We start from the raw sequence: 23,541 nt of genomic DNA on the forward strand, positions 1-23,541 counted from the left end.
GGGTCCAAGGACCGATCCCTGCAGTACCCCACTAGTCACTGCCTGCCACTCGGAAAAGTACCCGTTTATTCCAACTTTTTGCTTTCTGTCTGCCAGCCAGTTCTCTATCCAAGTCAATACCTTGCCCCCAATCCCATGTGCCTTAACTTTACACGCTAATCTCTTATGCGGGACCTTATCAAAAGCCTTCTGAAAGTCCAAATACACCACATCCACTGGTTCTCCCTTATCTATTTTACCAGTTACATCCTCAAGAAATTCCAGTAGATTGGTCAAGCACGATTTACCTTTTGTAAATCCATGTTGACTTTGTCCGATCCTGTCACTGTTTTCCAAGTGCTCTGCGATTACATCTTTTATAATGGACTCTAGCATTTTCCCACTACCGATGTCAAGCTTACCGGTCTGTAATTCCCCGTTTTTTCTCTACCACCTTTTTTGAATAGTGGGGTAACATTAGCTACCCTCCAATCCATGGGTACTGTTCCAGAGTCTATCGAATGTTGGAAGATGACCAGCAATGCATCTACTATTTCTAGGGCCACTTCCTTAAGTACCCTAGGATGTAGATTATCAGGCCCTGGGGATTTATCGGCCTTCAATCCCATCAATTTCCCTAACACCATTTCCCTACAAATACTGATTTCTTTCAGTTCCTCCCTTTCATCAGACCCTATGTTCCCGACATCTCTGGGAGGTTATTTGTGTCCTCCTTTGTGAAGACAGAACCAAAATATGTATTTAATTGGTCTGCCATTTCTTTGTTCCCCATTATAAATTCCCCTGATTCTGACTGCAAGGGACCTATGCTTGACTTCACCAATCTTTTTCTCTTCACATATCTATAAAAGCTTTTACAGTCAGTTTTTATGTTCCCTGCAAACTTACTCTCATATTCAATTTTCCTCTTCTTAATTAATCCCTTTGTCCTCCTTTGTTGAATCCTAAACTGCTCTCAATCCTCATGTTTACTGCTTTTTCTGGCCAATTTATATGCCCTCTCCTTGGATCTTATGCTATCCCTAATTTCCATTGTTAGCCACGGTTGAGTCACCTTTTTTGTTTTATTTTTATGCCACACTGGGATGAACAAATTCTGTAGTTCATCCATGTGGTCTTTGAATGTTTGCCATTGCCTATCCACTGTCAACCCTTTGAGTGACATTCCCAATCAATCCTACCCAACTCGCGCCTCATACCATCGTAGTTTCCTTTATTTAAATTCAGGACCCTAGTCTCTGAGTCAACTACTTCATTCTCCATCTTAATGAAGAATTCGATCATATTATGATCGCTCCGATCCAAGGGGCCTCGTACAACAAGATTGTTAATTTATCCTTTCTCATTACGTAATACCCAGTCTAAGATGGCCTGATCTCTGGTTGGTTCCTCGACATATTGGTCCAGGAAACGCTGTGTGTGGGTGCTCGCTGTGTGAGGGTGGGTGCTCGCTGTGTGAGGGTGCTCGCTGTGTGAGGGTGCGCGCTGTGTGTGGGTGCTCTCTGTGTGTGGGTGCTCTCTGTGTGTGGGTGCTCGCTGTGTGAGGGTGCTCGCGGTGTGAGGGTGCTCGCTGTGTGTGGGTGCTCGCTGTGTGAGGGTGCTCGCTGTGTGTGGGGTGCTCGCTGTGTGAGAGTGCTCGCTGTGTGTGGGTGCTCGCGGTGTGAGGGTGCTCGCGGTGTGAGGGTGCTCGCTGTGTGTGGGTGCTCGCTGTGTGTGGGTGCTCGCTGTGTGAGGGTGCTCGCTGTGTGAGTGTGCTCGCTGTGTGAGGGTGCTCGCTGTGAGAGTGCTGGTCCCCACGGTGAGTGCAGAATCAGTCCTGAGTTCCTCTGTGAGTTTGCTGTTTCACTCGCACCTGCTGTTGTTTAAGTTAAATATGAGAAACACTTGCTCCTTAATGACCGACTCTCTCTGAGCATTTTAGAATATTGACAGTAAAAATGTGATTCTATTTATCTTGTGGGATTGCGAATGTTGTTCAGAGTGAACACTGACTCCGAGCTCACTGACCTTTTTCTTTTCCAGCTGTTGTCAGCAGCTAAATTTTTCCAGCTTGAAGCTCTGCAGCGACACTGTGAGCTGGTGTGTGCAAAAAACATCTGCATCGACAACAGTGTGGAAATGTACAAACACGCCAAGGTCAGGAGAATTCCCCAACCTCATCGCTCTCTCACTATCTCTCTCTCTGCCTCTCTCTCACTATCTATCTCTCTCTGTCTGTCTCTCTCTCTGTCTCTCTCTCACTATCTCTCTCTCTGTCTCTCTCTCTGTCTCTGTCTCTCTCTCTCTGTCTCTGTCTCTCTCTCTCTGTCTCTCTCTCTCACTCTCTCTCTGTCTCTCTCTCACTATCTCTCTCTCTCTCTCACTCTCTCTCTCTCTCTGTCTCTCTCTCTCACTCCCTCTCTCTCTGTCTATCTATCTCTCTGTGTCTCTCTCTCACTATCTCTCTCTCTCTGTCTCTCTCTCACTCACTCTCTCACTATCTATCTCTCTGTGTCTCTCTCTCTCACTCTCTCTCTCACTCTCTATCTCTCTCTCTCACTCCCTCTCTCTCTCACTATCTATCTCTCTGTGTCTCTCTCTCTCACTATCTATCTCTCTGTGTCTCTCTCTCTGTCTCTCTCTCTCTCACTCCCTCTCTCTCTATCTATCTCTCTCTGTCTCTCTCTCTATCTATCTCTCTCTGTCTCTGTATTTCCCTCTCTGTCTCTCTCTTCCTCACTCCCTCTCTCTGTCTCTCTCTCTGTCTTTGTCTCTCTCTCACCCTCTCTCTCTCTCTGTCTCTCTCTCACCCTCTCGCTCTCTCTCTCTCACTCTCTCTCTCTCTCTGGCTCTCTCTCTCTCTCACTTCCTCTCTCTCTGTCTCTCTCTCACTATCTGTCTCTCTCTCTCTCGCTCCCTCTCTCTCTCTGTCTCTGTATTTCCCTCTCTGTCTCTCTCTCTCTTCCTCGCTCCCTCTCTCTGTCTCTCTCTCTCGTCCTCGCTCCCTCTCTCTGTCTCTCTCTCTCTTCCTCTCCACACCTCTACCTCTCAACTCCTGTAAGGATCTTGAGTGAGATAAGAAACCATCTGGGTGGTTGGTTTGGCAAACAGAGAATTCTGTTTTCGGGGCTAAGACACGAAGGTCGCCCACCGCGGAGCGCTCAGTAAAAGGACAGAAATTCAACTCGAAACATTGACTGCACAGCCTCTCTGTTCTGCTGTAACAGTTGGCTGCTAATCATAGAAGTTACAGCACAGACTGAGGAGGCCATTTGGCCCATCAAGTCTGTGCTGGTGCTACCTCTTGAACTGGAGTGAAGGTGACTGAAAGCTTCAGTGCCAATATAAAACACATCAACGTACCTTGTGCCCAAACTAAGAGCTTGGTCGAAGAGGTGCGTTTTCAGGAGGGTGATAAAGGAGGAGAGAGAGGTAGAGAGGCGGAGAGGTTTAGGGAGGGAATTCCAGAGGTTAGGGCCCAGGCAGCTGAAGGCACGGCCGCCAGTGGTGGAGCGAAGGATGTGGGGGATGCTCAAGAGGATAGAATTATAGGAACATAGAATACGGGCACCAGAGCTTTGGATGAGCAGAAGTTCGAGGAAAATGGGAGGCCCGGCCAGGAGTGCGTTGGAATGGTCGAGTCTGTAGGTAACAAAGGCCTGGATGAGGGTTTCAGCAGCAGATGGGCTGAGGCAGGGTCGGAGTCGGGCGATGTTACTGAGGTGGAAGTAGGCGGTCTTGGTGATGGAGAGGATTTGGAGTTGAAAGCTCATCTTGGGGTCAAATATGACACCAAGGTTGTGAACGGTCTGGTTCAGCCTCAGACAGTTTCCAGGGAGAGGGATGGACTCGATGGCTCGGGAACAGAGTTTGTGGTCAAAGACAATGGCTTCGGTCTTCCCAATATTAAATTGGAGGAAATTTCTGCTGACCCAGGACTGGATGTCGGATAAGCAGTCAGACAATTCAGAGACAGTGGAGGGGTCGAGAGAGATGGTAGTGAGGTAGAGCTGGGTATCATCAGCGTGCATGTGAAACCTGACCTTGTGTTTTTGGATGATGTCACCGAGGGGCAGCATGTAGATGAGAAATAGGAGGGTCCAAGGATAGATCCTTGGGGGACACCAGAGGTAACGATGTGGGAGCGGGAAGAGAAGCCATTGCGGGTGATTCTCTGGCTACGATTAGATGGATAAGAATGGAACCAGGCGAGTGCAGTCCCACCCAGCTGGACGACGGTGGAGAGGTGTTAGAGGAGGATGGTGTGGTCATCCGTGTCAAAGGCTGCAGACAGGTCAAGAAGGATGAGGAGGGATAGTTTATCACGGTCACAGTCACATAGGATGTCAATTTTGACTATGATAAGAGACATTTCAGTCCTGTGGCAGGGGCGGAAACCTGATTGGAGAGAATTGCGAGAAAGATTGGCCCGGATTTGGGAGGCGACAACAGGTTCAGAGCCTTTGGAGGGGAAGGGGGTTGGAGATGGGGTGGTAGTTTGCAGGGATGGAGGCCGGTTCTGTAATCACTGACCTGCTGACTGTGTTTTGTTTGCCCCCCTGCAGTTTGTCGGAGCCACTCACCTCTCCGCGTTCTGTGAAGGATATTTCCTGAAGAACATGGTCTCACTCATGGAGATCGAAGCTTTCAAACAGTTACTGTATTCCTCCCCTGAGGAGGCACAGGACCAGGATGTCTTGCACGATTTAGAGACTGCACTGGCAACAAGGATCCAATCAATACATCTATCGACCTCAAAGGGATCCATCGTATGACCATCGTATGACCCAGACATGAACTGACTTGTTTGGTTTCAGACATTACTGGTCAGGCTGTGGGTCTGATGAAAAATAACCTCATTTAGATAAAAAGTGTGGCAACTAGTGACAGACTAGTGACAGGTTCCATTCCAGCCATTTGTGTACTATTTTTTACTCCATACAAACTTGTTACAAGTTACAGCTGTTTCTCGAATTCCCATCGAGATTCTTTAGATTCACGGCCACCAAAAGCAAATACAATCAGCCCACGAAACATGGTTCCTTAATACGGTTTGGTGCTACTGGGGGGAGACTAGACTGTGTCTGGAGGGGAGACTAGACTGTGTCTGGGGGGGAGATGGGACTGCATCTGGGGTGGAGACTAGACTGTGTCGGGGGGGAGATGGGACTGTGTCTGGGGGGGAGACTAGACTGTGTCTGGGGGGGAGATGAGACTGTGTCTGGAGGGGAGACGGGACTGCGTCTGGGGGGAAGACTAGACTGCGTCGGGGGGGAGACTAGACTGTGTCTGGGGGGAGACGGGACTGTGTCTGGGGGGAGACGGGACTGTGTCTGGGGGGGAGACTAGACTGCGTCTGGGGGGGAGACGGGACTGCATCTGGGGGAGACGACTGTGTCTGGGAGGGAGACGGGACTGTCTGGGGGGAGACTGGACTGCGTCCGGGGGGAGGCGGGACTGCGTCTGGGGGGAGACTGGACTGTGTCTGGGGGGGAGACGGGACTGTGTCTGGGGGGAGACGACGGGGGGAGACAGGACTTTCTGGGGGGAGACTGGACTGCGTCTGGGGGGGGGAGACGACTGTCTGGGGGGGGAGACGACTGTCTGGGGGGGGGAGGCGACTGTCTGGGGGGGGAGACGGGACTGTCTGGGGGGGAGACGGGACTGTCTGGGGGGGAGACGAGACTGTCGGGGGGGGAGGCGGGACTGTGTCTGGGGGGGGGAGACGGGACTGTCTGGGGGGGGAGGCGGGACTGTCTGGGGGGAGGCGGGACTGCCTGGGGGGAGGCGGGACTGTCTGGGTGGCCCGGGTCTGTCTCTGCATGAGCAGAGTCTGGGATCTCACTGTTTGATGGTATTCACTGAGGCCGGAGCCCCGGTAATGAGAGCCAGAGGGAGGGGGGTCAGGGCCAGTCAGGAAATGTCTGACAGACTCGGATGTTGTGTGGGATTGCTGGTTAATGAGGGAGGGCCGACTTCCAGTAACTGCAGTGTTTCCCCGGGACCGAGAACTTGCACCAGCCCAGCACCAACCTCATACTCCGCTCCTGATTCTGGGCTCCCGGGAGCTGAGCTCTTTATCAATGTACTTGGGTACAGTTCATCTGTTTGAACCTGAGAGCGGAGCGGCCCTTCTGCGTTTACTGGACTGAAGATACATTTTGGAAAAGCAGGAGCTGGAGCCGAGTTAACGGATCCTGCTAACTGTGGGAAATTAGAGAGAGCGTCGGATCCAGGAACTGTATCATAAAATATATCGATATATTTCTTTAATATTCCTTATATAACAACTTGTGATATTACTAAAATGTTTTAGCTGTGTTTGGACTGCAAGAGTTTGAAATTGGACAAATGGAAAGTCTATGGTTGTGCGGATTCTGTACTGGGAAACTCAGACTGTGTCTTACAGCAACACTGCGCCTCACGTGAGGCTCGTGCCATTTCACTCTGAGCCCTGACGTTACAAACCAAGACAACAGCTCGACCCAGCTCGGCAATTATTTATTTGAAATCTGTTCACACTGCAGTAACCAGCAATATCCAGGAAGTGGGGATATTTTGATAGATTTAAATTATAGCTTGTAATATAGATCAGCAAAATTAATGTTTTTATATAAAAGATGGCTTAAAAATGCTTGATAAGTTTCAGCTAAACGCGTTGTGAATAATATATAGAACAGCAAAGTGAGAGAGAGAGCTGGGATAAAAACATTAAGTTGTTAAAATGCTGGAGGAGATCAATGACGTCACTGAACAGAACAGAACGGGTAAACTCCCGACCCGGACCCCAGGGAGACCCGGACCCCAGGGAGACCCACACCCCAGGGAGACCCAGACCCCAGGGAGACCCACACTCCAGGGAGACCCGGACCCCAGGGAGACCCACACCCCAGGGAGACCCGGACCCCAGGGAGACCCGGACCCCAGGGAGACCCACACTCCAGGGAGAACCGGACCCCAGGGAGACCCACACCCCAGGGAGACCCACACCCCAGGGAGACCCGGACGCCAGGGAGACCTGGACTCCAGGGAGCCACACTGGGAGGGAGCGTGGGTCTACATAAGAACATAAGAAATAGGAGCAGGAGTCGGCCATACGGCCCCTCGAGCCTGCTCCGCCATTCAATAAGATCATGGCTCATCTACCTCATCTCCACTTTCCTGCACTATCTCCATATCCCGTGATTCCCCTAATATTCAAAAATCTATCGATCTTTGTCTTGAATATACTCAATGACTGAGCCTCCACAGCCCTCTGGGGTAGAGAATTCCTAAGATTCACCGCCCTCTGAGTGAAGAAATTTCTCCTCATCTCAGTCCCAAATGGCCGACCCCTTATTCTGAGACTGTGACCCCTGGTTCTGGCACAACATTCACCATCTTCGGTATTACATAACATAAGAACATAAGAAATAGGAGCAGGAATAGGCCACTTGGCCCCTCGAGCCTGCTCCGCCATTCAATAAGATCATGGCTGATCTTGGGCTCCAATCCACTTCCCCGCCCGCTCCCCATAACCCTTCACTCCCTTATCTTGCAAAAATCTGTCTATCTCCACCTTAAATGTATTTAATGACCCAGCCTCCACGGCTCTCTGGGGCAGAGAATTCCACAGATTTACGACCCTCTGAGAGAAGAAATTTCTCCTCATCTCAGTTCTAAAAGGGCGACCCTTTATTCTAAAACTGTGCCCCCGCGTTCTAGATTTCCCCACGAGGGGAAACATCCTCTCTGCATCTACCCTGTCGAGCCCCCTCAGTATCTTATGTTTCAATAAGATCACCTCTCATTCTTCTAAATTCCAATGAGTATAGGCCCAGCCTGCTCAACCTTTCTTCATAAGTCAATCCCCTCATCTCTGGAATTAACCTATTGAATCATCTCTGAAATGCCTCCAATGCAAGTATATCCTTCCTTAAATAAGGAGACCAAAACTGTACGCAGTACTCCAGGTGTGGTCTCACCAATACCCTGTACAGTTGTAGCAGGACTTCCCTGCTTTTATACTCCAACCCCCTTGAAATAAAGGCCAACATTCCATTTGCCTTTTTGATTACTTGCTGTACCTGCATGCTAACTTTGTGTGTTTTATGCACAAGGACCCCCAGGTCCCTCTGAACTGTAGCATTTTGTAATCTCTCTTTTAAATAATAATTTGCTTTTTTATTTTTCCTGCCAAAGTGTATAACCTCGCACTTTCCCACATTATACTCCATCTGCCAAATGTTTGCCCACTCACTTAGCCTGTCTATATCCCTTTGTAGATTCTTTGAGTCCTCTGCACAACTTGCTTTCCCACCCACCTTTGTATCATCCGCAAACTTGGCTACATTACACTAGATCCCTTCATCCAAGTCATTAAAGTAGATTGTAAATAGTTGAGGCCTCAGCACCAATCACTGTGGCACCCCACTAGTTACAGTTTGCCAACCGGAAAATGACCCATTTATCCCGACTCTGCTTTCTGTTAGTTAGCCAATTCTCTATCCATGTTAATATATTATCTTCAACTCCGTGAGATCTTATCTTGTGTAGTAACCTTTAATGTGGCACCTTATCGAGGCAGATTATGCAGCAACTGAGCAAAGGGTCCGTGCCTCGTTCAGCTCAGTGACAGCACTCTGGTCTCTGAGTCAGAAGGTTATGGGTTCAAGTCCCACTTCAGTGACTTGAGCACAAAATTCCAGGCTGACACTTCAGTGCAGTACTGAGGGAGCGCCGCACTGTTGGAGGGGCAGTACTGAGGGAGCGCTGCACTGTTGGAGGGGCAGTACTGAGGAAGTGTTGCACTGTCGGAGGGGCAGTACTGAGGGAGTGCTGCACTGTCAGAGAGGGAGTGCTGCACTGTCAGAGAGGCAGTACTGAGGGAGCGCCGCACTGTCGGAGAGGCAGTACTGAGGGAGCGCCGCACTGTCGGAGGGGCAGCACTGAGGGAGCGCCACACTGTCGGAGGGGCAGTACTGAGGGAGCGCCGCACTGTCGGAGGGGCAGTGTTGAGGGAGTGCCGCACTGTCGGAGGGGCAGTACTGAGGGAACGCTACACTGTCGGAGGGGCAGTACTGAGGGAGCGCTGCACTGTCGGAGGGGCAGTGTTGAGGGAGTGCCGCACTGTCGGAGGGGCAGTACTGAGGGAGCGCTGCACTGTCGGAGGGGCAGTACTGAGGGAGCGCTGCACTGTCGGAGGGGCAGTACTGAGGGAGCGCTGCACTGTCGGAGGGGCAGTACTGAGGGAGCGCTGCACTGTCAGAGGGGCAGCACTGAGGGAGCGCTGCACTCTCAGAGGGGCAGTACTGAGGGAGCGCTGCACTGTCAGAGGGGCAGTACTGAGGGAGCGCTGCACTGTCAGAGGGGCAGTACTGAGGGAGCGCTGCACTGTCGGAGGGGCAGTACTGACAGACCACTGCAGTATCGGAGGGGCAGTACTGAGGGAGCGCTGCACCATCGGAGGGGCAGTAATGAGGGAGCGCCGCACTGTCGGAGGGGCAGTACTGAGGGAGCGTTGTACTGTCGGAGGGGCAGTACTGAGGGAGTGCCGCACTGTCGGAGGTGCTGTCTTTTGTATGAGATGTTAAATTGGGGCCCCGTCTGCTCTCTCAGGTGAATGTAAAACATCCCACGGCCACTGAAACAGATGACCTGGTCATCGTTACATTGCTGTTTGGGGGATCTTGCTGAGCGCTAATTGGCTGCCGCGTTTCCTACATAAAAGCAGTGACTACTCTTCGACAGTACTTCATTGACTGAAATGCTTTGGGAAGTCCTGAGGTAGTGAAAGGCGCTATAGAAATGACAAACAGTAATATTGCCAAGTGATAGGGGGAGAGGGTTAATAATTGTGTGTGTTGTGATAGACATTGACCAGAATCCCGCTGTCCCAGTCTTGAACTTGCCTTTCTGCAGTCTGACCTGCTCATTGATCTTGTTGCTTGACTTCACTGTAGGTACAGCAAGAAATCAGGAAAGCAAATGGTATGTTGGCCTTTATTACAAGAGGATTTGAGTATAAGAGTAAAGATGCCTTACTGCAATTATATAGGGCCCTGGTGAGACCACACCTGGAGTATTGTGTACAGTTTTGGTCTCCTTACCATAGAGGGAGTGCAACGAAGGTTCACCAGACTGGTTCCTGGGATGGGGGGGATTGTCCTATGAGGACAGATTGAGTCGACTAGGCCTATATTCTCTAGAGTTTATAAGAATGAGAGGTGATCTCATTGAAACATACAAAATTCTTACAGGGCTTGACAGGGTAGATGCAGGGAGGATGTTTCCCCTGGCTGGGGAGTCTAGAACCAGGGGTCACAGTCTCAGGATAAGGGGTCGGCCATTTAGGACTGAGATGAGAAATTTCTTCACTCGGAGGGTTGCGAATCTTTGGAATTCTCTGCCCCAGAGGACTGTGGATGCTGAGTCTTTGGGTATATTCAAGGCTGAGATCAATAGATTTTTGGACTCTAGGGGAATCAAGGGATATGGAAATGGGGTGGGAAAGTGGAGTTGAGGTCAAAGATCAGCCATGATCTTATTGAATGGCGGAGCAGACTCGAGGGGCCGAATTATTTCTTCTTCTTAGGCAGTCCCTCGGAGACGAGGATGACTTGCTTCCACATTAAAAATGAGTTCTCAGGTGACTGATGAGTCAAATGTGGGACCTACAGTCTCTGTCACAGGCGGGGCAGACGGTGGTTGAAGGGGCGGGTGGGTGGGGTGCTTGGGTTGACGCGTGCTCCTTGCGCTGCCTGCGCTTGGCTTCCGCTTGCTCCCGGTGAAGAGTCTCGAGGTGTTCAGCGCCTTCCCGGATGCTTCTCCTCCACTTTGTGCAGTCTTGGGCCAGGGATTCCCAGGCATCAGTGGAGATGTTACACTTTTTCAAGGAGGCTTTGAGGGTGTCCTTGAAGCGCTTCCTCTGCCCACCTGGGGCTCTCTTGCCGTGTCAGAGCTCCGAGTAGAGCGCTTGTTTTGGGAGTCTTGTATCGGGCATGCGGATGATGTGGCCCATCCATCGGAGCTGATTGAGCGTGGTCAAAGCTTCGATTATTATTATTATTTCTTATGTTCTTCATGAGTGCCTTAAAGGAAGAGGGAGAGGTAGATAGGTTTAGGGGAAGGAATTCCAGAGCTTAGGGCCTCAGCAGCTGAAGGCCACCAATAGTGCGGCGATTATAATCAGGAACATGGAAGTGGCCAGAATTGGAGGAATACAGAGACCTTGGAGGGAGGGTTGTGGGGCTGGAGGAGATTACAGAGATAGGGAGGGGTGAGGCCATGGAGGGGTTTGAACAGTAGGATGAGATTAATGAAGGAGTCGTGATCGCTTTTTTCCAAACTTAATTTTTGTGGTTTATAGATTCTAGGGTCTCTGTTGTGCATCGGGGAGTGCTAGTAAACAAGGGCCCTTGAGTATATCATTTAATTGTAGTGTAATTAGTGGTATTGATTTGATTTAATTTAATTTGAATTAATTAAAGGGTAAGTCATGGCAGCACAGTTCGGCGCCGTGGCATGCTCCTCCTGCACTATGTGGGAAATCAGGGACACTTCCTGGGTCCCTGACGACCATGTGTGCGGGAAGTGTATCCAGCTGCAGCTACTGGCAGACCGCATTGCAGCACTGGAGCTGCGAATGGATACATAATGGAGTATTCACGATGCTGAGGACGTCGTGGATAGCACGTTTAGGGAGTTGGTCACACCGCAGGTAAAGGCTGCACAGGCAGGAAGGGAATGCGTGACCCCCAGGCAGAGTAGTAGGCGCAGGCAGTTAGTGCAGGGGTCCCCTGTGGCCACCCCCCTCTCAAACAGATATACCGCTTTGGATATTGTTGGGGGAGATGGCTTATTAGGGGAAGGCAGCAGCAGCCAACTTCCTGGCACCATGGGTGGTTCTGCTGCACAGGACTGGAGGAAAAAAAGCGGGAGAGCTATAGTGATAAGGGATTCTATTGTAAGGGGAATAAATAGGTGTTTCTGCGGCCGCAAATGAGACTCCAGGATGGTATGTTGCCTCCCTGGTGCAAGGGTCAAGGATGTCTTGGAGCGGCTGCAGGGCATTCTGGAGGGGGAGGGTGAACAGCCAGCTGTCGTGGTGCATATAGGTACCAACGATATAGGTAAAAAATGGGATGAGGTCTTAAAAGCTGAATATAGGGAGTTAGGAGGTAAATTAAAAAATAGGACCTCAAAGGTAGTAATCTCAGGATTGCTACCAGTGCCACGTGCTAGTCAGAGTAGAAATAGAAGGATATTTCAGATGAATACGTGGCTAGAGGAATGGTGCAAGGGGGAGGGATTCAAATTCCTAGGGCATTGGAACCGGTTCTGGGGGAGGTGGGACCAGTACAAACTGGACGGTTTGCACCTGGGCAGGACCGGGACAGATGTCCTAGGGGGAATGTTTGCTAGTGCTGTTGGGGAGCATTTAAACTAAAATGGCAGGGGGTTGGGAACTTGTGCAGGGAGACAGAGGAAAGGGAAGCAAGGATAGAAACAAAAGACAGGAAGGAGAAAAGTAAAAGTGGAAGGCAGAGAAATCAAGTGTGTAAATCAAACAGAGCCACAGTAAATAATAATTCTAAAAGGACTAAGTATTAAAAAAAAACAAGCCTGAAGGCTTTGGCCTAGAAATTGGGTTGGGGCACCAAAGTGGCGCAAAAGTCAGCTGAGCGCAGGATTTAGCGCAGCGATCGGAGTGATACTGATCGCCAGAAACTCAGTTTCAGTGCCCCTCGAGGGAGGCAGGGCGAGGCTCGAGGCGATCCGCATCCCTCTTAGGGCGCTGAAAGTGAATTTCGCAGCGCTACGTGCTGCAGCGCCACATGCTGCGGCACGGCACGCTGCGGTACTGCAGGCCTTCCTCCCACTGTTAAGGGGGAGGTGCCTGCAACAGCGCGAATCCCGATTGCGAGTGCCGGCAAATGAGCCCGGCACCAAGGAGAAGTGCCGGGCTCTCGGGAAACAGCCGGCAATGTCGCGGGGGGGGGGGGTTAGGAGGCCGGGGACGGAGGTGCTGGCAGGCGGCCGCCGAAAAAGCGGCCGCCCCGCACCTCCACCTTAACTTGCGCCGCTGCCGGCACAGTAAGGCCCCGTGAACCGGGCGCGGGTAGCGAACGGCGCAACTGCGGCGTTCGCTACCAAATAGCGCGAATGGGGCGCTGCGCACACCGATGACGTCATCGGTGGTGGCGCAGCGCAAATGCCTAATGCCACCATTAGCGCCCCTACTGAATATCGCCGCAGACACAGCCAGTGGCGCTGCAGCCACTGACTGCCTCTTTAGGCACTAACAGGTGGCGCTACTCACCCAATTTCTCCCCCTTTGTGTCTTAATGCGAGGAGCATTCGTAATAAGGTGGATGAACTAGCTGTGCAAATAGATGTAAACGGATATGATATAATTGGGATTACGGAGACATGGCTCCAGGGTGATCAAGGCTGGGAATTCAACATCCAGGGGTATTCAATATTCAGGAAGGACAGGCAAAAAGGAAAAGGAGGTGGGGTAGCATTGCTGGTTAAAGAGGAGATTAACATAATAGTAAGGAAGGATATTAGCTCTGATGATGTGGAATCTGTATGGGTAGAGCTGAGAAATGCCAAGGGGCAGAAAACGTTAGTGGGAGTTGTATACAGACCCCCAAACAGTAATGCTGAGGTTGGGGATGGCATTAAACAGGAAATTAGAGACGCGTGCAATAAGGGCACAGCAGTTATCAGGGGTGACTTTAATCCACATATAGATTGGGCTAACCAAATTAGTAACAATACTGCAGAGGAGGAATTCCTAGAGTGTATACGGGATGGTTTGCTGGAACATAGAAGATAGGAGCAGGAGTAGGCCATTCGGCCCCTCGAGCCTGCTCCGCCATTCAATGAGATCATGGCTGATCATCCAAATTCAGTAACCCGTTTCTGCCTTCTCCCCATATCCCTTGATCCCTTTAGCCTTAAGAAATATACCCAACTGCTTCTTGAATATATTTAATGAATTGGCTTCTACTGCCTTCTGTGGTAGAGAATTCCACAGGTTCACCACTCTCTGGGTGAAGAAATTCCTCCTCATCTTAGTCCTAAATGGCTTACCCCTTATCCTTAGACTATGACCCCTAGTTCTGGACTCCCCGGCCATCGGGAACATCCTTCCTGCATCTAGTCTGTCCAGGCCTCACAGAATTTTATAGGTTTCGATGAGATCCCCTCTCAATCTTCTAAACTCCAGTGAGTACAAGCCCAATCGACCCAATCTCTCCTCGTACGTCATTCCTGCCACCCCAGGTATTAGCCTGGTGAATCTTCGCTGCACTCCTTCCATGGCAAGAACATCCTTCCTCAGATAAGGCGACCAAAACTGCACACAATACTCAAGGTGCGGTCTCACCAAGGCCCTGTACAACTGCAACAAGACATCCTTGTTCCTGTACTCGAACCCTCTTGCTACGAAGGCCAACGTACCATTTGCCTTCTTAACCGCCTGCTGCACCTGCATGCTTAACTTCAGCGTTTGGTGCCCAAGAACACCCAGGTCTCATTGCATTTCCCCTTCTCCCAATCTATTGCCATTCAAATAATAATCTGCCTTCCTGTTTTTGCCACCAAAGTGGATAACCTCACATTTATCCACATTATAGTGCATTTGCCATGTTTCTGCCCAATCACCCAACCTGTCCAAATCATACTGGAGTTTCACAACATCCGCCTCACAGCATACCCTCCCACCCAGCTTTGTGTCGTCTGCAAATTTGGAGATATTACATCCAATTCCCTCGTCCAGATCATTAATATATATTGTGAACAGCTGGGGTCCTAGGACCGATCCTTGCGGTACCCCACTAGTCACTGCCTGCCACTCGGAAAACGACCCGTTTATTCCAACTCTTTGCTTTCTGTCCGCCAACCAGTTCTCTATCCAAGTCAATACCTTGCCCCCAATCCCACGTGCCTTAATTTTGCACGCTAATCTCTTATGCGGGACCTTATCGAAAGCCTTCTGAAAGTCCAAATACACCCCATCCACTGGTTCTCCCTTATCTATTCTACCAGTTACATCCTCAAAAAATTCCAGTAGATTAGTCAAGCACGATTTACCTTTTGTAAATCCATGTTGACTTTGTCCGATCCTGTCACTGCTTTCCAAGTGCTCTGCTATTACATCTTTTATAATGGACTCTAGCATTTTCCCCACTACCGATGTCAGGCTTACCGGTCTATAATTCCCCGCTTTTTCTCTACCACCTTTTTTGAATAGTGGGGTAACATTAGCTATCCTCCAATCCATGGGTACTGTTCCAGAGTCTATCGAGTTCTGGAAGATGACCAGCAATGCATCTACTATCTCCAGGGCCACTTCCTTAAGTACCCTAAGATGTAGATTATCAGGCCCTGGGGATTTATCGGCCTTCAATCCCGTCAACTTCCCCAACACCATTTCCCTACAAATACTGATTTCTTTCAGTTCCTCCCTCTCATTAGTCCCTATGTTCCCCGACATCTCTGGGAGGTTATTTATGTCCTCCTTTGTAAAGACAGAATGAAAATATGTATTTAATTGGTCTGCCATTTCTTTGTTCCCCATTATAAATTCCCCTGATTCTGACTGCAAGGGACCTACGCTTGATTCACCAATCTTTTTCTCTTCACATATCTATATATTGATACACTATGTCGAGGAACCAACTAGAGATCAGGCCATCTTAGACTAGGTATTATGTAATGCGAAAGGATTGATTAGCAATCTTGTTGTGCGAGGCCACTTGGGGAGGAGTGATCATTAAATGATAGAATTCTTCATTAAGATGGAGAGTGAAGTAGTTGACTCAGGGACTAGGGTTGATGGTGGATAGGCAATGGCAAACATTCAAAGATCGCATGGATGAACTACAGAGTTTTTCATCCCTGTCTGGCATAAAAATAAAACAAAAAAGTTGGCGCAACCGTGGCTAACAAGGGAAATTGGGATAGCATAACATCCAAGGAGAGGACATATAAATTGGCCAGAAAAAGCAGCAAACCTGAGGATTGGGAGCAGTTTAGGATTCAGCAAAGGAGGACAAAAGGAATAACTAAGAGGGGGAAAATAGAGTATGAGAGTAAGCTTTCAGGGAACATAAAAATTGAGTGTAAAAGCTTCTATAGATATGTGAAGAGAAAAAGATTGGTGAAGTCAAGCATAGGTCCCTTGCAGTCAGAATCAGGGGAATTTATAATGGGGAACAAAGAAATGGCAGACCAATTAAATACATACTTTGGTTCTGTCTGCACAAAGGAAGACACAAATAACCTCCCAGAGATGTCAGGGAACATAGGGTCTAATGAGAGGGAGGAACTGAATGAAATCAGTATTTGTAGGGAAATGGTGTTAGGGAAATTGACGGGATTGAAGGCCGATAAATCCCCAGGGCCTGATAATCTACATCCTAGGGTACTTAAGGAAGTGGCCCTAGAACTAGTAGATGCATTGCTGGTCATCTTCCAAAATTCAATAGACTCTGGAACAGCTCCCATGGATTGGAGGGTAGCTAATGTAACCCCACTATTTAAAAAAGGTGGTAGAGAGAAAACGGGAAATTATAGACCGGTAAGCCTGACATTGGTAGTGGGGAAAATGCTAGAGTCCATTATAAAAGATGTAATTGCAGAGCAGTTGGGAAACAGTGACAGGATCGGACAAAGTCAGCATGGATTTACAAAAGGTAAATTGTGCTTGACTAATCTACTGGAATTTTTTGAGGATGAAACTGGTAGAATAGATAAGGGAGAACCAGTGGATGTGGTGTATTTGGACTTTCAGAAGGCTTTCGATAAGGTCCCGCATAAGAGATTAGCGTGTAAAGTTAAAGCACATGGGATTGGTGGTAAGGTACTGACTTGGATAGAGAACTGGTTGGCAGACAGGAAGCAAAGAGTTGGAATAAACGGGTCTTTTTCTGAGTGGCAGGCAGTGACTAGTGGGGTACTGCAGGGATTGGTTCTAGGACCCCAGCTATTCACAATATAAATGATCTAGACGAGGGAACTAGATGTAATATCTCCAAGTTTGCAGATGACGCAAAGCTGGGTGGGCGTGTGTGCTGTAAGGAGGATGCTGAGAAACTCCAGTATGATTTGGACAGGTTGGGTGATTGGGCAGATGCATGGCAGATGCAGTATAATGTGGATAAATGCAAGGTTATCCACTTTGGTGGCAAAAACAGGAAAGCAGATTATTATCTGAATGGCAATAGATTGGGAGAAGGGGAAGTGCAACGAGACCTGGGTGTCCTTGTGCACCAGTCGCTGAAGGTAAGCATGCAGGTGCAGCAGGCGGTTAAGAAGTCAAATGGTATGTTGGCCTTCGTAGCAAGAGGGTTCGAGTACAGGAACAAGGATGTCTTGCTGCAGTTGTACAGGGCCTTGGTGAGACCACTCCTTGAGTATTGTGTGCAGTTTTGGTCACCTTATCTGAGGAAGGATATTCTTGCCATGGAGGGAGTGCAGCGAAGATTCACCAGACTGATACCTGGGATGGCAAGAATGACGTATGAGGAGAGATTGGGCTTATATTCGCTGGAGTTTAGAAGAATGAGAGGAGATCTCATTGAAACTTATGAAATTCTAACAGGACTAGACAGACTAGATGCAGGAAGGATGTTCCTAATGGGGGGAGAGTCCAGAACCAGGGGTCAAAGTCTAAAGATTAAGGGCTAAGCCATTTAGGACTGAGATGAGGAGTAATTTCTTCACCCAGAGAGTGGTGAACCTGTGGAATTCTCTACCACAGAAGGCAGTTGAGGCCAATTCATGAAATATATTCAAGAATGAGTTAGATATGTTTCTTAAGGCTAAAGGGATCAAGGGGTATGGGGCGAAAGCAGGGACAGGGTACTGAGTTTGGATGATCAGCCGTGATCTCATTAAATGGCGGGGCAGGCTCGAGGGGCCGAATGGCCTACTCCTGCTCCTATCTTCTATGTTTCTATGTTTCTATCTATTGTAAAATCTTGCTTCCTTTCAGTGATGACACTGTGAGTTTGACACAGATTGAGATTAGATTGCAATGTCCACTGAGTCAAACGCTGCGATAACATCTGCCATTAAATGTCACAGCTGGTCAGAGAGCAGCTGAGAATGAGGTCAATGTTTATTTAGCTGTGAAACTGCAGGTAACGGAAACAAATCCAAGAGGAATAGGCCGACAGAGAATATTTCCCCGGGACACACTGCACAAACTAGCAACCAAATCTGCTGCCAGCCACTGAAACGCTGAACACCAGAACTTGCACAACACGATTAAAGCAGGTGAGTTCTCCCTGGTGCCCTGGGAATAATATTTATCCCTCAACTAGTGTCACTAAAAAACAGATGATCTGGTCAGTATCACATTGCTCTTTGTGGGAGCTTGCTGTGCGTAAATTGGCTGCTGCGTTTAGCACATTACAACAGTGACTACACTGCAACCTCATCTTCCGATTAGGCACTTTACAGCCTTCCGGACTCAATATCGAGTTCAACAATTTCAGAACATAACCTCGGCCCCTATTACATTTTTAACTTTTTTATCCACACCTTTGTTTTGGCCCTTTCCCCCCCACCTTTCTTTTTTTCTCTCTCCCACATGGCAGCTGTCTCCCATTCTGCCAGCGCATTTCACACCTAATCTAAAGCTGTCTTTTGTCTCCACTAGTCCTATCACCATCTCATCTTGTTTTGAATACCTCTTAATGTCTCTTCTCTTTTGTTCTCTCCCAGCCTGGCCTCTTAATCTATTTCATTTCCTGTGCTTCTTCAGTCTTGACAAAGGGTTTTCACCCGAAACATTGACTCTATTTTCTCTTCACGAATGTTGTCTGGTCTGCTCAGTTTTTCCAGCATTTTCTGTTGTTATTTTGCAAAAAGTGCTTCATTGGGTGTAATGCGCTTTTGGACGCGCTGAGGTGGTGAGAGGAGCTGCAGAAATGCGTGACTTTCAAGCTCGTGAAAAACCAATCAGCTGGGCTCCTCCTGCAGTCACGGGGAGCGGCGCTGGGGGGCGCTGGGCTTCTCCTGCAGTCCCGGGGAGCGGCGGTGGGGGGCGCTGGGCTGCAGTCCCGGGGAACAGCACTGGGGGGCGCTGGGGCTGCAGTCCCGGGGAGCGGCGCTGGGGGGCGCTGGGCTCCTCCTGCAGTCCCGGGGAGCGGCGCTGGGGGGCGCTGGGCTTCCCCTGCAGTCCCGGGGAGCGGCGCTGGGGCTGCAGTCCCGGGGAGCGGCGGTGGGGGGCGCTGGGCTGCAGTCCCGGGGAGCGGCGCTGGGGGGCGCGGGGACCGGAAGCCGCGGGGTTTGGTGTCCGGAGTCGGGCCGCGGTGAATTGGCTCCGCCGGGCCGCGAGGTTTCTGGGCGCGGATTCTACGGGCGGAGCGACCATGAGCGGCCAGAGAACCTGCGTGAGCTGGGCCCCGCGGGGGGCGGCCCGGGACACCCCCGAGAAGGTCAGGCCGCGGGTCAGGGGTCAACACATTATTACAGTGACCACACTTCAACAATGACTTCATTGGCTGTAAAGCTCTTTGGGACGTTGCGAGCTGGGAAGCTGCTGTAAATCCCAGTCTTTCTTGCTGGGCTTTTACAAACCTCACAAGAGAAGCTCCTCCAGCAGCCTGTGAATCAGACACAAGCTGCCTGCTTGAAATGAAGCTTTGGAAGGCGCTGGTTGATTCAAGGATCTTTGGGGGACAGATTATCCTCAACTCAGAGGACAGCCATAGCGAGCGAGCAAAGTCCACCGGCCAAGGCGCTGGTGGAGGACATGCAGCTGCTGTGGGAGTTTGTGTTGCCCTTGGCCGGAGCCCCTGCTTCTCATCTCGTGTCCCCTCCCACTGACGCTGGCAGGATTCCTGCCCCTGATGTTCCATCAGAGGATGAGTGTTCCAACTCCCTGTGGGTGCTCGGAAATGATCTGTCGAAATAAGCACGCGGGGCGGAGTTTCCTGGGTTACGGGGCAATGTTCCCTTTTAGCTGTGGTGTAGAGATGCCGGTGTTGGACTGGGGTGGACAAATGTAAGAAGTCACACAACAGGTTATAGTCCAACAGCTTTATTTGAAATCACAAGCTTTCGGAGTGCTGCTCCTTCGTCAGGTGAAGTGGAGAAATGCATAAAAACACAGCTTATATAGTCAGAGAATAATGTCAGATGATTACAGGTAATCTGTAAGACAACCTCTGCAAGACATGCCAGATCATCAACACAGATACCATCATCACACGTGAGGACACCAGGTACATGGTACATACTCATGTGACTCGGCCAACGTTGTCTACCTCATACGTTGCAGGAAAGGATGCCCCGGAGCATGGTACATCGGCAAGACCATGCAGACACTGCAACAACGGATGAACGGACACCGCGCAACAATCGCCAGGCAGGAGTGTTCCCTCCCAGTCGGGGAACATTTCAGCAGTCAAGGACATTCAGCCTCCGATCTTCGGGTAAGCATTCTCCAAGGCGGCCTTCGAGACACACGACAACGCAAAATCGTAGAGCAGAAACTGATAGCCAAGTTCCGCACCCATGAGGACGGCCTCAACCGGGATCTTGGGTTCATGTCACGCTACATGTAACCCCACCTGACGTAGGGTCATCCAGACTCGAGTCGTCATTGGCTTGTTCTCTCTACACAGATGCAGCCGGACCTGCTGTGATTTCCAGCAAAGAAAATGTTTTTTGTCTTTTTTGTTTTCCATACAGACCCCAGCATCTGCAACATTTGACCCCCTGTGACCCCACTTCATTGTTCTTTGATGTAATGTTTTCCTGACTGACCTGTTTGGACACCATTCACACCTTTGATTGCTGTGATTATCTCTCTGCCGAGGTGTGATAAATGGCAGTTAGAAAGATTACCTGTAATCATCTGGCATTATTCTCTGACTATATAAGCTGTGTCTTTATGCATCTCTCCACTTCACCTGACGAAGGAGCAGCGCTCCGAAAGCTTGTGATTTCAAATAAAACTGTTGGACTATAACCTGGTGTTGTGTGACTTCTTACCCTTTTAGCTGGGCAGCCGTGCTGCACTCGAGCTCCCACGCAGCCGGCTCACCGGCTTTTAAATGGGAAAATCGCGCATGCGCGTAATGTTAAAGGGGCAGCGCAGCCCAAAAAATAATTCGAGGGAACCTTGTTACACGGGTGAGTGGGCTTGTGCTGAGCTTGCAATGGCGGAACAGGAGAAGCCTGTGGGAATTCCCAGCGAAAGCGTCAGCCTGTCCGCGGAATTATTGGAACTGTCGGTCCTGGCACGTGCGGCAGAGAATTGCCGGTTTAAGTTGCTCACTTTGTGCCAGTTGGCTGGTCAGTGTCGGACTGCGGGGAAACTCCCGCGAGTGCCTCTGATTGTCCGCTGCCTTTACAGTGGTGGTAACCTCGGTAAACTTTCTTTTCTAGGTTACGTTGAGTAAGCAGGAGTTGCAGCAATTAATCCTCAATGCGAAAGAAGAATTTGAGTAAGTTTCACTCCTCTCCCCTCAGCTGCTGCACAAGCACTTTCCTTTAGCAAAGAAAGTAAGAAGAATGTTGCCAGCTCGCTGCGAAGGTTTTGGGGCTGGGGACCAAACAGTGACACGCGGGAGAATGTTCGAGCTCGTCCCCTGCCGATAAACGCACTAAACACCATGGGTTTGTTTCTAGAGCCCAGGAGGAGGGGGATGAACAGACGGTGGAGAGGAATGAGGAGGAGCTGATGGATGGAACAGTCAATCCCGTCTCTCGTGACTCTGAGACCCTGGAGGACGGCGGAGAAGAGGAGGAGGAGGAGCAGGATGACAACGGTCTGGCAGAATATGACCTTGATGGATATGATGAGGAGGAAGGTGAGGGTCGCAGGAGGGCGGGGCAGGATATGATGGCAGTTGCTCTGTGTCGGCTGCTCTAACCTACAGTGTCTTCGCTCATCACTTCCACTCTTAAATCGATCCAATCACAACATTCCAGTGTCTCTAAAATCCTGCAGTGTTTGCTGGAATGAGTTTTTCTGCTTTCAACTTGCTTTATTCGAGAGAAATTTATTTCTTAAAAATGTCTCTTATGCACAAAGTAAAACTTAACAACAGGTATAAGACCATCGAATGGTCCAGCAGCGAAACAGGCCATTCAGCCCATCGGGAGCAGGAGTGAGGGGCGAACTCTTTCAGAGAGCGAGCACAAGGGCGGTGGGCTGACTGGGGAAAGGGACAGAGGGAGAGGGTGTGTGATGGACTGAATGGGAAAGAGACAGAGGGAGAGGGTGTGTGATGGGCTGATTGGGGAAAGGGACGGAGAGAGTGTGTGATGGACTGAATGGGAAAGAGACAGAGGGAGAGGGTGTGTGATGGGCTGATTGGGGAAAGGGACAGAGGGAGAGGGTGTGTGATGGGCTGACTGGGGAAAGGGACAGAGGGAGAGAGTGTGTGATGGACTGAATGGGAAAGAGACAGAGGGAGAGGGTGTGTGATGGGCTGATTGGGGAAAGGGACAGAGGGAGAGGGTGTGTGATGGGCTGATTGGGGAAAGAGACAGAGGGAGAGGGTGTGTGATGGGCTGAATGGGAAAGAGACAGAGGGAGAGGGTGTGTGATGGGCTGATTGGGGAAAGAGACAGAGGGAGAGGGTGTGCGATGGGCTGAATGGGAAAGAGACAGAGGGAGAGGGTGTGTGATGGGCTGATTGGGGAAAGAGACAGAGGGAGAGGGTGTGTGATGGGCTGAATGGGGAAAAAGACAGGGAGAGGGTGTGTGATGGGCTGAATGGGGAAAGAGACAGAGGGAGAGGGTGTGTGATGGGCTGAATGGGAAAGGGACAGAGGGAGAGGGTGTGCGATGGGCTGATTGGGGAAAGGGACAGAGGGAGAGGGTGTGTGATGGGCTGAATGGGGAAAGAGACAGGGAGAGGGTGTGTGATGGGCTGAATGGGAAAGGGACAGGGAGAGGGTGTGTGATGGGCTGAATGGGAAAGGGACAGGGAGAGGGTGTGTGGTGGGCTGAATGGGGAAAGGGACAGAGGGAGAGGGTGTGTGATGGGCTGATTGGGGAAAGGGACAGAGGGAGAGGGTGTGTGATGGGCTGATTGGGGAAAGAGACAGAGGGAGAGGGTGTGTGATGGGCTGATTGGGGAAAGAGACAGAGGGAGAGGGTGTGTGATGGGCTGAATGGGGAAAGAGACAGGGAGAGGGTGTGTGATGGGCTGATTGGGGAAAGGGACAGAGGGAGAGGGTGTGTGATGGGCTGATTGGGGAAAGAGACAGAGGGAGAGGGTGTGTGATGGGCTGAATGGGAAAGAGACAGAGGGAGAGGGTGTGTGATGGGCTGAATGGGAAAGAGACAGAGGGAGAGGGTGTGTGATGGGCTGATTGGGGAAAGAGACAGAGGGAGAGGGTGTGTGATGGGCTGAATGGGAAAGAGACAGAGGGAGAGGGTGTGTGATGGGCTGAATGGGAAAGAGACAGAGGGAGAGGGTGTGTGATGGGCTGATTGGGGAAAGAGACAGAGGGAGAGGGTGTGTGATGGGCTGAATGGGGAAAGGGACAGAGGGAGAGGGTGTGTGATGGGCTGATTGGGGAAAGAGACAGGGAGAGGGTGTG

At 50.2% G+C, this 23,541-nt stretch overlaps 2 protein-coding genes across 2 annotated transcripts in view; both read left to right on the forward strand.

Annotated features, from left to right (window-relative positions):
• abtb3b (ankyrin repeat and BTB domain containing 3b) overlaps nt 1–4,891 on the forward strand; it is a 234,491-nt gene extending 229,600 nt beyond the window's left edge. Inside the window, exons 16-17 of the mRNA XM_086009708.1 lie at nt 2,023–2,136; nt 4,545–4,891. Coding sequence (XP_085865834.1) covers nt 2,023–2,136; nt 4,545–4,754 — 324 coding nt within the window. The 3' untranslated portion in view covers nt 4,755–4,891. The remainder of the gene's footprint in view (nt 1–2,022; nt 2,137–4,544) is intronic.
• Nucleotides 4,892–19,235: 14,344 nt separating this feature from the next.
• The window catches only part of pwp1 (PWP1 homolog, endonuclein), a 77,228-nt gene continuing 72,922 nt past the window's right edge, over nt 19,236–23,541 (forward strand). Inside the window, exons 1-3 of the mRNA XM_086009711.1 lie at nt 19,236–19,415; nt 21,373–21,431; nt 21,616–21,797. Coding sequence (XP_085865837.1) covers nt 19,350–19,415; nt 21,373–21,431; nt 21,616–21,797 — 307 coding nt within the window. The 5' untranslated portion in view covers nt 19,236–19,349. The remainder of the gene's footprint in view (nt 19,416–21,372; nt 21,432–21,615; nt 21,798–23,541) is intronic.

The sequence above is a fragment of the Somniosus microcephalus genome, chromosome 16 (assembly GCF_052327205.1).
Source record: "Somniosus microcephalus isolate GS21.2 chromosome 16, FLI_Smic_1.0, whole genome shotgun sequence".
NCBI lineage: Eukaryota > Metazoa > Chordata > Chondrichthyes > Squaliformes > Somniosidae > Somniosus > Somniosus microcephalus.